Raw genomic sequence first — 14,320 nt, forward strand, 5'->3', positions numbered from 1 at the left:
GCGACCCACCTCGACCACATCCGGTGAAATTGCAGAGCGCGAAATTCAAAATACAAAAATCGTAATATTAAACATTCATAAAAATACAAGTGTCATACATCATTTAAAAGCATAACTTCTTGTTAATCCAGCCACTTTGTAAGATTTCAAAAAGGCTTTACGGCAAAAGCATACCATGCGATTATCTGCGGACAGCGCCCCGCATACAAAAGCATTAAAAACATTTTCCAAACCAGCAGGCGTCACAAGTCAGAAATAGCGATAAAATAAATCACTTACCTTTGAAGATCTTCCTCTGTTTGCAATCCCAAGGGTCCCAGCTACATAACAAATGGTTGTTTTGTTCGATAAAGTCCTTCTTTATATCCCAAAAAAAGTCAGTTTAGTTGACGCGCTTGATTCAGTAATCCACCTGTTCCACTCGTTCAAAATGCATACAAAGGAATCCCAAAAGTTACCAATAAACTTCATCCAAACAGGTCAAACAATGTTTCTAATCAATCCTCAGGTACCCTAATATGTAAATAAATGATACAATTTAAGACGGAGAACAGTGTGTTCAATACCGGAGATAAATAACGAAGTGCGCTCCCTCATCCACACACCACAAGACAAAAGTCAAAATGAGAGCCACCTTGAAAAACTACAAATTCTAGCTCATTTTTCAAAAAACAAGCCTGAAACCCTTTCTAAAGACTGTTAACATCTAGTGGAAGCCATAGGAACTGCAATCTGGGAGGATTTCCTTTGATTTTCCCATAGACAGGCATTTCAATGGGTGGTCACCTCAACAACAAAAAAATCTGGATGGATTCTCCTCGGGTTTTTTCCTGCCATATCAGTTCTGTTATACTCACAGACATTATTTTAACAGTTTTAGAAACGTCAGAGTGTTTTCTATCCAATACTATGCATATCCTAGCTTCTGGGCCTAAGTAACAGGCAGTTTACTTTAGGCATGTCAGTCATCCGAACTTCCAAATACTGCCCCCTATCCCTAACAGCTTCTACCCCCAAGCCATAAGAATGCTGAATAATTAATCAAATGGCCACCCGGACTATTTGCATTGAACCCCCCCTCCCCCACCCCCTTTGTTTTTACACTGCTGCTACTCGCTGTTTATTATCAATGCGTAGTCACTTTACCCCTACCTACACGTACAAATTACCTCGACTAACCTGTACCCTCGCACAGTACCGGTACCCCCTGTATATAGCCTTGTTATTGTTATTTTATTGTGTTCCTTTATTTATTTATTTTATTTTTACTTTCGTTAATTTAGTACATATTTTATTAACTCTATTTTCTTAAAACTGCATTGTTGGTTAAGGGCTTGTAAGTAAGCATTTCACTGTGAGGTCAGCATCTGTTGTATTTGGCACATGTGACAAATAACATTGATCCTCAAGGAACCCTTAAGTCTGTGTGGTAGTGGATCAGATGTGTATATGTAATCCACAAGTGACAATATGTGAAGTGGCAGCTTGCGGTTCTTATCCAATGATGAAAGGGAGTATAGTATAGTTAAGTGACCAGGTCACCTTTCAAGTGTCACCCGGTAACATGGCGAACCTCAGGACACAGACAAACACGAGATATACCAATGGATGGAGGCTCAGTGGAAATGGAACCTTAATTGATTGAGCGATACTCTGACGAAAGAAGGATGAACATCACATGCGCTAAAGTGCCTGGACCGAAATATACAGTTGAAGTCGGAAGTTTACATACACTTAGGTTGGAGTCATTAAAACTCGTTTTTCAACCACTCCACACATTTCTTGTTAACAAACTATAGTTTTGGCAAGTCGGTTAGGACATCTACTTTGTGCATGACACAAGTCATTTTTTCAACAATTATTTACAGACAGATTATTTCACTTATAATTCACTGTATCACAATTCCAGTGGGTCAAGTTGACTAAGTTGACTGTGCCTTTTAAACAGCTTGGAAAATTTCAGAAAATGATGTCATGGCTTTAGAAGCTTCTGATACGCTAATTGACACATTTTGAGTCAATTGGAGGTGTACCTGTGGATGAATTTCAAGGCCTACCTTGACATCATGGGAAAATCAAAAGAAATCAGCCAAGACCTCAGAAAAAGTCTGGTTCATCCTTTGGAGCAATTTCCAAACGTCTGAAGGTACCACATTCATCTGTACAAACAATAGTACGCAAGTATAAACACCATGGGACCACGCAGCTGTCATACCGCTCAGGAAGGAGACGCGTTCCGTCTCCTAGAGATGAACGTACTTTGGTGTGAAAAGTGCAAATCAATCCCAGAACAACAGCAAAGGACCTTGTGAAGATGCTGGAGGAAACATGTACAAAAGTATCTATATCCACAGTAAAATGAGTCCTATACTGACATAACCTGAAAGGCTGCTCAGCAAGGAAGAAGCCACTGCTCCAAAACCGCCATTAAAAAGCCAGACTACGGTTTGCAATTGCAAGTAGCTTGTGGACAAAGATTGTACTTTTTGGAGAAATGTCCTCTGGTCTGATGAAACAAAAATAGAACTGTTTGGCCATAATGACCATCGTTATGTTTGGAGGAAAAATGGGGAGGCTTGCAAGCCAAATAACACCATCCCAACCGTGAAGCACGGGGGTGGCAGCATCATGTTGTGGGGGTGCTTTGCTGCAGGAGGGACTGGTGCACTTCACAAAATAGATGGCATCATGAGGACGGAAAATTATGTGGATATATTGATATCGCAAGACATCAGTCAGGAAGTTAAAGCTTGCTCACAAATGGGTCTTCCAAATGGAAAATGACCCCAAGCATACTTCCAAAATTGTGGCAAAATGGCTTAAGTACAACGAAGTCAAGGTATTGGAGTGGCCATCACAAAGCTCTGACCTCAATCCTATAGAAAATGTGTGGGCAGAACTGAAAAAGCGTGTGAGAGCAAGGAGGCCTACAAACCTGACTCAGTTACACCAGCTCTGTCAGGAGGAATGGGCCAAAATTCACCCAACGTATTCTGGGACGCTTGTGGAAGGCTACCTGAAACGTTTGACCCAAGTCAAACAATTTCAAAGGCAATGCTACCAATTTCTAATTGAGCGTATGTAAACTTCTGACCCACTGGGAAGGTGATGAAAGAAATAAAAGCTTAAATAAATCATTCTCTCTACTATTAATCTGACATTTCACATTCTTAAAATAAAGTGGTGATCCTAACTGACCTAAGACAGGGAATTTGTACTAGGATTAAATGTCAGGAATTGTGAAAAACTGAGTTTAAATGTATTTGGCTAAGGCATATGTAAACTTACGACTTCAATTGTATATACAGTCCATTCACAAAGTTTTCAGACCTCTTCACTTTTTCCACATTTTGTTGCGTTACAGCCTTATTCTAAAATTGATTAAATATAATTTTTTTCTCATCAATCTACACACACTACCCCATAATGACAAAGCGAAAACAGGTTTTTAGAAATGTTTGCAAATGTACAAAAACCACAACTGAAATACATGACTTATATCAGTATTCAGACCCTTTGCTACGAGAATCTAAATTGAGATCAGGTACATCCTGTTTCCATTGATCATCCTTGAGATGTTTCTACAACTAGATTGGAGTCCACCATTGGTAAATTCAATTGATTGGACATGATTTGGAAAGGCATACACCTGTCTATATAAGGTCCCACAGATGACAGTGCATGAGGTCAAAGGAATTGTCCGTAGCGCTCCGAGACAGGATTGTGTAGAGGCACAGATCTGGGGAAGGGTACCAAAAAATGTCTGCATTATTGAAGGTCTCAAAGAACACAGTGGTCTCCATCATTCTTAAATGGAAGAAGTTTGGAACCACCAAGACTCTTCCTAGTGCTGGCCACCCGGCCAAAATTGAGCAATCAGGGGAGAAGGGCCTTGGTCAGGGAAGTGACCCGTTGGTCACTCTGACAAAGCACCAGGGTTATTCTGTGGAGATGGGAGAACCTTCTAGAAGGACAACTGTCACTGCAGCATTCCACCAGTCAGGCCTTTATGGTAGAGTGGCCAGACGGAAGCTACTCCTCAGGAAAAGGAAAATGACAGCTTGCTTGGAATTTGCACCTGAAAGACTCTCAGACCATGAGAAACAAGATTCTCTGGTCTGATGAAACCAAGATTGAAGTATTTGGCCTGAATGCCAAGTGTCACGTCTGGAGGAAACCAGGCTCCGCTCATCACCTGGCCAATACCATTCCTACGGTGAAGCATGGTGGTGGCAGAATCATGCTGTGGGGATGTTTTTTTAGTGGCAGGGCCTGTGAGACTAGTCAGGATCGAGGGAAAGATGAACGGAGCAAAGTACAGAGAGATCCTTGATGAAAACCTGCTCCAGAGCGCTCAGGATCTCAGACTGGGGCGAAGTTTCACCTTCCAACAGGACAACGACTCTAAACACATAGACAAGACAACGCAGGAGTGGCTTCGGGACAAGTCTCAATGTCCCTCAGTGGCCCAGCCAAAGCCTGGACTTGAACCCGATCAAACATCTCTGGAGAGATCTGAAAATAGCTGTGCAGCGACGCTCCCCATCCAACCTGACAGAGCTTGAGAGGATCTGTAGAGAAGAATGTGAAAAACTTCCCAAATACAGGTGTGCCCAGTTTGTAGCGTCATACCCAAGAATACTCGAGGCTGTATTCACTGCCAAAGATGCTTCAACAATGTACTGAGTAAATGGTCTGAATACTTATGTAAACATAATATACGTTTTTTATTTTGAATACATTTGCAAAAAATGCTTTTCTTTTGTTGCTTTGTCAGTATGAGGTATTGTGTGTAGATTGATGAGGGAAAACAACAATTTAATCCATTTTAGAATAAGGCTGTAACGTAACTTGTGATGTGCTTTTTAGATTTGTTTTACATAGGGGGTTATTAGATGTTTTTATACATACAGTAGCTATGCAATATAAAAGTGTTCTATTTAATTCCGTTTTTTTGAATGTTATTTTCAGACAATCCGAGTCTCGTCAGCCATGTTCCTATAACAATCCAGGTGTTGGATGTAAATGACAACGCTCCCTACATAGCAAGAGATGATGAGATCATTGTGTGTGAAACCTCCAGGGCAGGACAGGTGAGTATCTTTCATTAAACACACCTCCCTCCATCTTTTCAGCTCTTTTCCACTTTACTCCCCCTCTCTCCCACCTTCTCTCCCGTGAGATCATATTCTCCCTTCTTCAACTGTTGTCTTTTAAAACCTCTTATCACGAACTCACATGCATGCAGTCACACATATTCTCCCACAGACATGCACGCACAGACACACACACAGTACACACACATACCCTCTCTGCCTTTGTTGTGTGTTTGACACCATCAGGAATGGATTTATCTGTGGTGCTGCAGACTTTTGCAGCCTCTTGAACCCATAAATTATTCAGCATGTACCAATTTCTCCACAAACAGAGAGGAGCTGCATTAAGCGCAACAGAGCCAGATTGCAGAAAATGTTTATCATCTCTCATTCAAATTTGGTCCGTGTCCAGCAAACCACGACTGCTCAGATTCACATCGCAATAGCATTCTCTCTTCATATTTTTCCCCTTGAATGAAGATTACTAAACAGGCTGCAGCATATAATCAGTTAGCTGGCTGAAGGCGACAGATGATGCATGCTAAGATGTCGAGGCTCTTTTTCCGAAACTGCAACAAATTACATTAAATTGAAGTAACTTTCAGGAAATGTGTCTTGATGTATGGTAAATTATGCTGTTATGTTCATCGAAAGGAAGTAAATTATAATTTAGTTGAGAACTAATTGTACTTTTTTAGGGACACACAAAATCGTTGCCTCGACAGCTAATTCTGTATTTCCAAAGCTTAGTGTATTACTGTATCCTACCAAAAGTTCAGGAATGCTTCTTATAGACTGACAATGCTATAGCACAGTGGAGTGTAGGTACAGTAGCCAGGTGATTAACCACCAGGCAGTGGTGTATAAATACTTTAAAGTACTACTTAAGTAGTTTTTTGGGGGTATCTGTACTTTACTTTACAATTTATATTTTTGACAAGTTTTACTTTTACTTCACTACATTCCTAAAGAAAATAATGTACTTTTTACTCCATACATTTTCCCTGACACCCGTAAGTACTCGTTACATGTTGAATGCTTAAGAGGACAGGAAAATGATCAATTTCACACACTTGTCAAGAGATCCCTGGTCATCCGTACTGCCTCTGATCTGGCAGATTCACCAAAAACAAATGCTTCATTTGTAAATTATGTCTGAGTGTTGGAATGTGCCCCTGACTATCCGTAAAATAAAAAAGGAATTTGAAATGATTTATACTTTTGATACTTATGTATATTTTTTAAATGACTTTTACTTTTGATACTTGAAAAGTACTTTTAGACTTTTTTTACTCAAGTATGGCAGTTGGGTACTTTTTCCACCACTGCCACCAGGGCCGTGCAGAGACCATTCAGAGGGCAGGTGCTTGAAATGAAAAAAAGTCTGCAATTCATAACATACTTTTGTGTATATATAGTGTATGTGGACACCCCTTCAAATTAGTAGATTCGGCTATTTCAGCCACACCCGTTGCTGGCAGGTGTATAAAATCAAGCACACAGCCATGCCATCTCCATAGACAAACATTAGCAGTATAATGGACTTAATGAAGAACTCAATGACTTTCAACGTGGCACCGTCATCGGATTCCACCTTTCAACAAGTCAGTCAAATTTCGGCCCTGCTAGAGCTGCCTCAGGTCAACTGTAAGTTGTCACGACTTCCGCCGAAGTCGGTCCCTCTCCTAGTTCGGGCGGCGTTCGATGGTCGACGTCACCGGCCTTCTAGCCATCGCCGCCGATCCACTTTTCATTTTCCATTTGTTTTGTCTTTGTCTTACACACCTGGTTTCAATTCCCCAATTACTTGTTCATTATTTAACCCTCTGTTCCCCCATGTTTGTTTGTGAGTGATTGTTTATTTGTGATACGGTCCGTTATTGTGGGCTCGATTTATTGTGTTGTATTTTGTGAATTCTGAGTAAAACTACGTTTATTACTCATCTCTGCTGTCCTACGCCTGACTCCTCTACACCAGCTACACACAGGCATTATCGCAGTAAGTGCTGTAATTGTGAAGTCGAAACTTCTAGAAGCAACAACAGCGAAGTGGTAGTTCACACAAGCTCACAGAACGGGACCGCCGAGTGCTGAAATGCATTAAAAAAAATTGTCCTTGATTGCAACACTCACTACCAAGTTCCAAACTGCCCCTGGAAGCAATTTCAGCACAATAACTGTTTGTCGGGAGTTTCATTAAATTAGTTTCCATAGACGAGCAGCCGCACACAAGCCTAAGATCACGATGCGCAATGCCAAGCGTCTTTCTGGAGTGGTGTAAAGCTCACTGCCATTGGACTCTGGAGCAGTGGCCTGCACAGAGCACTGACCTCAACCCCATCGAACACCTTTGGGATGAATTAGAACGGCGACTACGAGCCAGTCCTAATCACCCAAATTTAGTGCCTGACCTCACTAATGCTCTTGTGGCTGAATGGAAGCAAATCCCTGCAGCAATATTCCAACATCTAATGGGAAGCCTTCCCAGAAGACTGAAGGCTGTTATAGCAGCAAAAGGGGGACCAACTCCATATTAATGCCCATGATTTTGTAATGAGATGTTCGACGAGCAGGTGTCCACATATACGTATATACCACCACCTAAAAGGGCACTTGGCGAGTGGGAGGGCAAAGGGGCATGTGCTCGGCACAGGTAGACTCCTATCTGTGCATGTACCTGGTAACCACTATAATTAGTGAATTGTCCATATGAGAGTTTTTCACTCAGGTCACTTGCTGACGCTAGCCAGTTTTTTTTTATGAACTGACAATACATCAGGGACAATGCTGTTTGAGACAGGTCATATGCCCTAGCTCAGATCTATACTCCTGCCTGGAAAAAGGCTGCATGTGGAACAATGGCACGTCCTAATGGAATGGCTAACAGAAAAGGAGGGAGGGAAAAGACGTGTTCCAGTCAGATAGTCTTTACTATGATACGAAAGTATATTGTGCGTTGACTTACTTAACTTATTCCTACTATATTTAGCTGCTTGTGGAGCAGTACATAATGTACTATGTGTATATATATAATATACAGTACCAGTCAAAAGTTTGGAGACACCTACTCATTCAAGGTTTTTTCTTTATTTTTACAATTTTCTACATTGTAGAATAATAGTGAAGACTTCAAACTATGAAATAACACATATGGAATCATGCAGTAACCAAAAGTGTTAAACAAATCAAAATATATTTTCTATTTGAGATTCTACAAAGTAGCCACCCTTTGCACAGCTTTGCACACTCTTGGCATTCTCTCAACCAGCTTCACCTGGAATGCTTTTCAAACAGTCTTGAAGGAGTTCCCACATATGCTGAGCACTTGTTGTCTGTTTTTCCTTCACTCTGCGGTCCAACTCATCCCAAACCATCTCAATTGGGTTGAGGTCGGGTGATTGTGGATGCCAGGTCATGTGATGCAGCACTCTATCACTCTCCTTCTTGGTCAAATAGCCCTTACACAGCCTGGAGGTGTGTTGGGTCATTGTCCTGTTGAAAAACGAATGATAATCCCGCTAAGCACTAACCAGATGGGATGGCGTATCGCTGCAGAATGCTGATGCAGCCATGCTGGTTAAGTGTGCCTTGAATTCTAAATAAATCACGGACAGGGTCACCAGCAAAGCACCCCCACACAATTACACCTCCTCCTCCATGCTTCACGGTGGGAACCACACATGCAGAGATCATCCGTTCACCTTTTCTGCATCTCACAAAAATCTCACATTTGGACTCATCAGACCAAAGGATAGATTTCCACTGGTCTAATGTCCATTGCTCGTGTTTCTTGACCCAAGGAAGTCTCTTCATATTGGTGTCCTTTAGTAGTGGTTTCTTTGCAGTAATTCGACCACGAAGGCCTGATTCACGCAGTCTCCTCTGAACAGTTGATGTTGAGATGTGTCTGTTACTTGAACTCAGTGAAGCATTTATTTGGGCTGCATTTTCTGAGGCTGGTAACTCTAATGAACTTATCCTCTGCAGCAGAGGTAACTCTGGGTTTTCCTTTCGTGTGGTGGTCCTCATGAGAGCCAGTTTCATCATAGCTTTTGATGGTTTTTGCGACTGCACTTGAAGAAACTTTCAAAGTTCTTGAAATGTTCCACATTGGCTGAACTTCATGTCTTAAAGTAATGATGGACTGTCATTTCTCATTGATTTTTTGAGCTATTCTTGCCATAATATGGACTTGGTATTTTACCAAATAGGTTATCTTCTGTGTACCACCCCTACCCTGTCACAACACATCTGACTGGCTCAAATGCATTAGGAAGGAAAGAAATTCCACAAATTAACTTTTAACAAAGCACACCTGTTAATTGAAATGCATTCCAGGTGACTACCTCATGAAGCTGGTTGAGAGAATGCCAAGAATGTGCAAAGCTGTCATCAAGCCAAAGGGAGGCTATTTTGAAGAATCTCAAATATAAAATATATTTTGTTTTTTTTAAAACACTTTTTTTGGTTACAACATGATTCCATATGTGTTATTTCATAGCTTTGATGTCTTTACTATACAATGTAGAAAATACTAAAAATAAAGAAAAACCCTTGAATGAATATGTGTGTCTAAACTTTTGACTGGTACGATATATAGATATATATACATACTGTACATACATACATATATACACACCCACATTTCCCTCTCCCTCTTTTCCCCAAACTCCTCTCCCTCTTCTCTGACAGGTGATCCAGACAGTGAGGCCATCAGACAAGGACAACTTTGCAAATGGACGATTCTCGTTTGCCCTGCCAATTGACCTTCCAATCAATCCTAATTTCACCCTGATGGATAACGAAGGTAGGCTGGCTATTGTGGTTTTGTGTGGCAATGAAAAAAAATTGCACAACATCAACCACCACCAGGGATTCTGGGTGTGGACAGATATTTGTGGCAGATACTCTGGAGTGGCATTACAAACACAAATATATCTAGTGGCGTTTGTTGTCTAACAGCCCCGTTTACACTTTCTCCTCCTTTGAGACATATTTTAATATAAAAGGGAAGGACCTGCAGGGGTGTTTCCTTGGTAACAGACAATCATTTTCCTCGTCCTTATGTAACAGTGTAGGTTCCGTCCCTCTCTTCGCCCCAACCTGGGCTCGAACCAGGGACCCTTGCACACATCAACAACTGACACCCACGAAGCATCGTTACCCATCGCGCCACAAAAGCCGCGGCCCTTGCAACGCAAGGGGAACAACCACTTCAGGTCTCAGAGCAAGTGACGTCACCAATTGAAGCACTATTAGCGCGCACCACCGCTAACTAACTAGCTATTTCACATCGGTTACACTTATATTAGCTTAAGGCTACTTGGCTGAATTCAGAGAGAACACTGTTTTTAAATTTATTCCCTTGTCTGAAAACCCAATAGCTCCTTTGGCAGATCAGGGAAAATCTCGAAATTAAGGTAGACTTCCAAGACGGATGACAAAAACCTGTAAGATGCCAGACAGAGGCAGTGAGCTTCCACCGAGTTTTGTATCAGCGCTCTGTGCTCTCGGTGGTGGTATAGCCTAACACTTAGGTTTTATCCCCTCCCCGACTGGCCCTGTTTTCCCTCAGGCGCTTGTTCAGTGAAACCACATTTTCACTGATGTGCATTATGCCTATGTTTACACATACAGGAGCACCAGGTAGTACTCCTCAGCTAGAGCTAAAAGGAACACTGCTGCATCAGTGCACTGATTGGGTGGTAGTAGGATACTCTTGCTCCCTCAGGCTGTGGAATCTAGTAGATGTGGTTGTTATGTTTTGCTTTTGGAAGGTTTTGATTTCCAAAATTATTTAATATATAATCAGTGCCCTGTGGTATAATCTGGATGATTTCCTGATGTTCACCAAGTGATAGTCATGATTGATATTGCCAGAAATGCCTTGTGAATGCAGTAGAATTTTACAGACCTACAGCAGCTTATGCTCCAGGATGTGTTAGAGAGAAAGATAATAATCTATGATTTCCTCTGCTGTAATCATAATCATTTGGAGGAAGAAAGAAGCTGGGAGGTGGCTTTATATTCTATTGTCTCCCAAATGGAGGATGAATGAGAGATATATTGGTTCTTTTTTGTTTACCTGTTTCCTCTCAGTGGGCGAGGAGGTACAGTAATGAATTTTGACTTGAAGCTTGTGGGCCAGCGCCCCTGCATGCCAATAGGAATCCTATGTAAATGAACGCTTCCTCCAATGCACCTTCCCATGGGCTCGCTCTGTTGGAATACATTTGTTGATATCCAGAAGGTTGGCCCCTCCTCCTCCCCCCACCCCACCCCTCTTTCCCTGTCTCTTACCATCCCAAGTGACATGCTTTATCATGGCTCTGTGCGCCTGGGGGAAAATTAATCTGTATTGTGAAGAGGAGGGCCGTGATTGTGCATACAAAAGTGTAGCTCTGGGCCGTGAAAATGAAAATCTGCTGGAGCCTCTCCAGAATGAGAAAAACTATGGCAACAGCCGTGCTGGGCTGGATAGAATACTGTTGGCCGGTTTTAATAAAGCCTGAAGAGGCCGTCGCTATCTGTCCCCAGTCTTTTCTAATAGATAGCAGTGGGGAACTATGGGCATCCTCTACAATGTTGGCGAACACTCCTCATATCTCAGGGCAAGTTATTTGTTGTACTGGTCTTTTGTTCTCCCTGTTCTCCGTGGTTGCATATGTTATTTCAGGGGGAAAACTGGTCAGGGCAACGTTCCTTTAGATGGTATATTTTGGAAAAGTAAATAAAATTATGAAAATACACTACATTTTGTAGTAATGTTTGGATCAATACTTATTTGTCAATACAATTATACGGTACATTCAGTGTATTTTAAACTTTGTCATTCTGCTCCAGACAACACTGCCAGCATCGTGGCGCGGAGGCATCAGTTCAGCCAATCGGAGCAGGATCTCTATCAACTCCCTGTGGTTGTGAGGGATGGAGGAGAGCCTGTCCTGAGCAGCACCTCCACCCTGAACCTCCGGGTGTGTGTCTGCCAGAGAGGAGGAGGTGGCAGCAGCAGGGTGAAGGCCTGCCGAGTCCCGGCCTTCCTCTCCACTGCAGGCCTGAGCACCGGGGCCTTCATCGCCATTTTGCTCTGCATCATCATCCTGCTGGGTAAGAGACAAGAGAGGGGGGGAGATAGCATGGTAGGGAAGAGAAGATGGGAGAGAAGGGGGAAAGAGAAAGAGGGAGGGAGAGAGAAAGAGGAAGGGATAGAGATGGGTAGGGAGAGATATTCTTGCCTGTGTGTGTTTAGTCAACCGCTTAGAGCCACACTCCAGAGCTGGGGGAGGGGGAGAGAGAGAGACCTTCTTGCCTTGAGGTAGAGATAATGAAAGGCTTCACACCAGCTGGAGGAGTAACTCTGGCTGATTTGTTTCCAGCAGCTAAGGCCACAATTCCACTCTCAAATCAATGCATTGGAGAATAGGGTGTGCATTTTGAGCCTGTAATGACATATTGTAAGTCGCTGTGGTCTTGTCCCCTCTCCTCTGTCCTATACTGTAGCCATCGTGGTGCTATTTGTCATCCTGCGGAGCAAAAAGGGCAAGAAGGAGCCGTTAATCATCTCTGAGGAGGACGTCCGGGAGAACGTGGTCACATACGATGACGAGGGTGGGGGCGAGGAGGACACAGAGGCGTTTGACATCGCAGCACTGCGGAACCCCGCCGGGGCGGAGCGGAGGAGGCTGCGGCGGGAGGTAAGGCCGGGGACGGAGGGTTGGCTGGTGGCCTGCGGGCCCCAGAGCCCGTCCCTGGTTCTGCTGGATACAGAGGATATGCACCATGTCATTAGACAGAAAGTGGTGGAAGCTGACAGGGACACCAGCGGGCCGCCCTATGACTCCCTCCAGACTTACTCGTACGAGGGCCGTGGCTCTCTCACGGGGTCGGTCAGCTCTCTGGGGCTGGCCCAGGTCCTGCCCCCAGAGATCAGCTACAGTGACCTGGAGGACTGGGAGCCGGAGGGTAACACACTGTCCAGACTGTTCGAGACAGAACTCTCTGAGACAGAACAGACCATAGCCCCGTAAAACATCTGTCCTCTTCAATCCCGTTAAAGGTTAACCTAACAATACAGAGCTATTTGAGTTATAGAACTTGTTCCGTTTTGTTGTGGAATTGACTGTCATTTTACGCTGGGCTCTGACAAGTGAAGTGGGGGAATGTATTAACATTTTTGGAGAAAGACAAACCCCAAAAATGATGACGTTGTTTAAAAAGGAAACTATTTTCCCTAGTGTATATTTTTATTTATAAATAAAGTTCAATGATTCCGGATAAGTGAATTAATATGCAAGTTATGTGTCATGATGTATAATGTGTCCGGTTCCATAGTCTCCTTAGTACCAATGTGGTAAGTCTCTGGGTCAGTATTCATAAAGTATCTCAGAGTACGACTACTGATATATGATCAGGTAGGTCCCGTCAGTCCATATTATCAGGATCATTATGATCTAAAAGGCAAAACTGATCTTCAATCAGCGCTCCTACTCTGAGACGCTTTCTGAATATGTGCCCTACAACAGTAACCAACAGTCTTTCAACTCTTTCTTTAGTTAACCAATCTAAATTTGTGTACAGCTCCTCAAAACTACATCAGAGGAGCAGAGCAACTTTTAATTGGGAAACAACACCATTCTATGAATCATAATTGGATCCAAATGCTTTGGTGTACAGCTTTTTATCACTTCCTGGGGATTTATAAATCAGCTGTGAAAAGGTCTTGTTTCCCGCTCAGTCTTGATCAATTCCCAGGAGAGCTCCATAAAAAACGCAACAATAAATCGTTCCTTAATGTCTTTAATAATAACAGGCGATGAGGGGACTTCTATTTGAATTACTGGGCTATTTTTACAATACAATATTAATCATGGTTTCATGTTCTTATAATACACATAAAACACGAATAATGATAATCAAGTAAGATCTTATCCATTAACTCGCACTATGTCTTATATATCATATTGAAATGATAATGTGTCATGACACTACTTTCATTTAATTTAATATGATAATACAGCTAAACAGTCCATAAGACTATTCCACACCCACCTACAATAATACACAATAAGCTGCAATGCAACCATTCCTATTTTGCTGCTTATTCACAGCAAGATAATTAAGGGAGACAACTGTGACCCCCCCCCCCCCCCCCAAAAAAAAAAAGAATAATTCTGTTGCCATAATGGTTGTTAGATTATGAATAATGCATTACTATATATATAATT

At 42.4% G+C, this 14,320-nt stretch overlaps 1 protein-coding gene across 1 annotated transcript in view; it reads left to right on the plus strand.

The window, feature by feature from the left end:
* LOC106599343 (cadherin-18) overlaps positions 1-13,378 on the plus strand; it is a 109,531-nt gene extending 96,153 nt beyond the window's left edge. The window contains exons 9-12 of the mRNA XM_014190534.1: positions 4,972-5,093; positions 9,789-9,903; positions 11,940-12,203; positions 12,597-13,378. Coding sequence (XP_014046009.1) covers positions 4,972-5,093; positions 9,789-9,903; positions 11,940-12,203; positions 12,597-13,123 — 1,028 coding nt within the window. The 3' untranslated portion in view covers positions 13,124-13,378. The remainder of the gene's footprint in view (positions 1-4,971; positions 5,094-9,788; positions 9,904-11,939; positions 12,204-12,596) is intronic.
* Positions 13,379-14,320: the final 942 nt, after the last annotated feature.

The sequence above is a fragment of the Salmo salar genome, chromosome ssa03 (assembly GCF_905237065.1).
Source record: "Salmo salar chromosome ssa03, Ssal_v3.1, whole genome shotgun sequence".
NCBI lineage: Eukaryota > Metazoa > Chordata > Actinopteri > Salmoniformes > Salmonidae > Salmo > Salmo salar.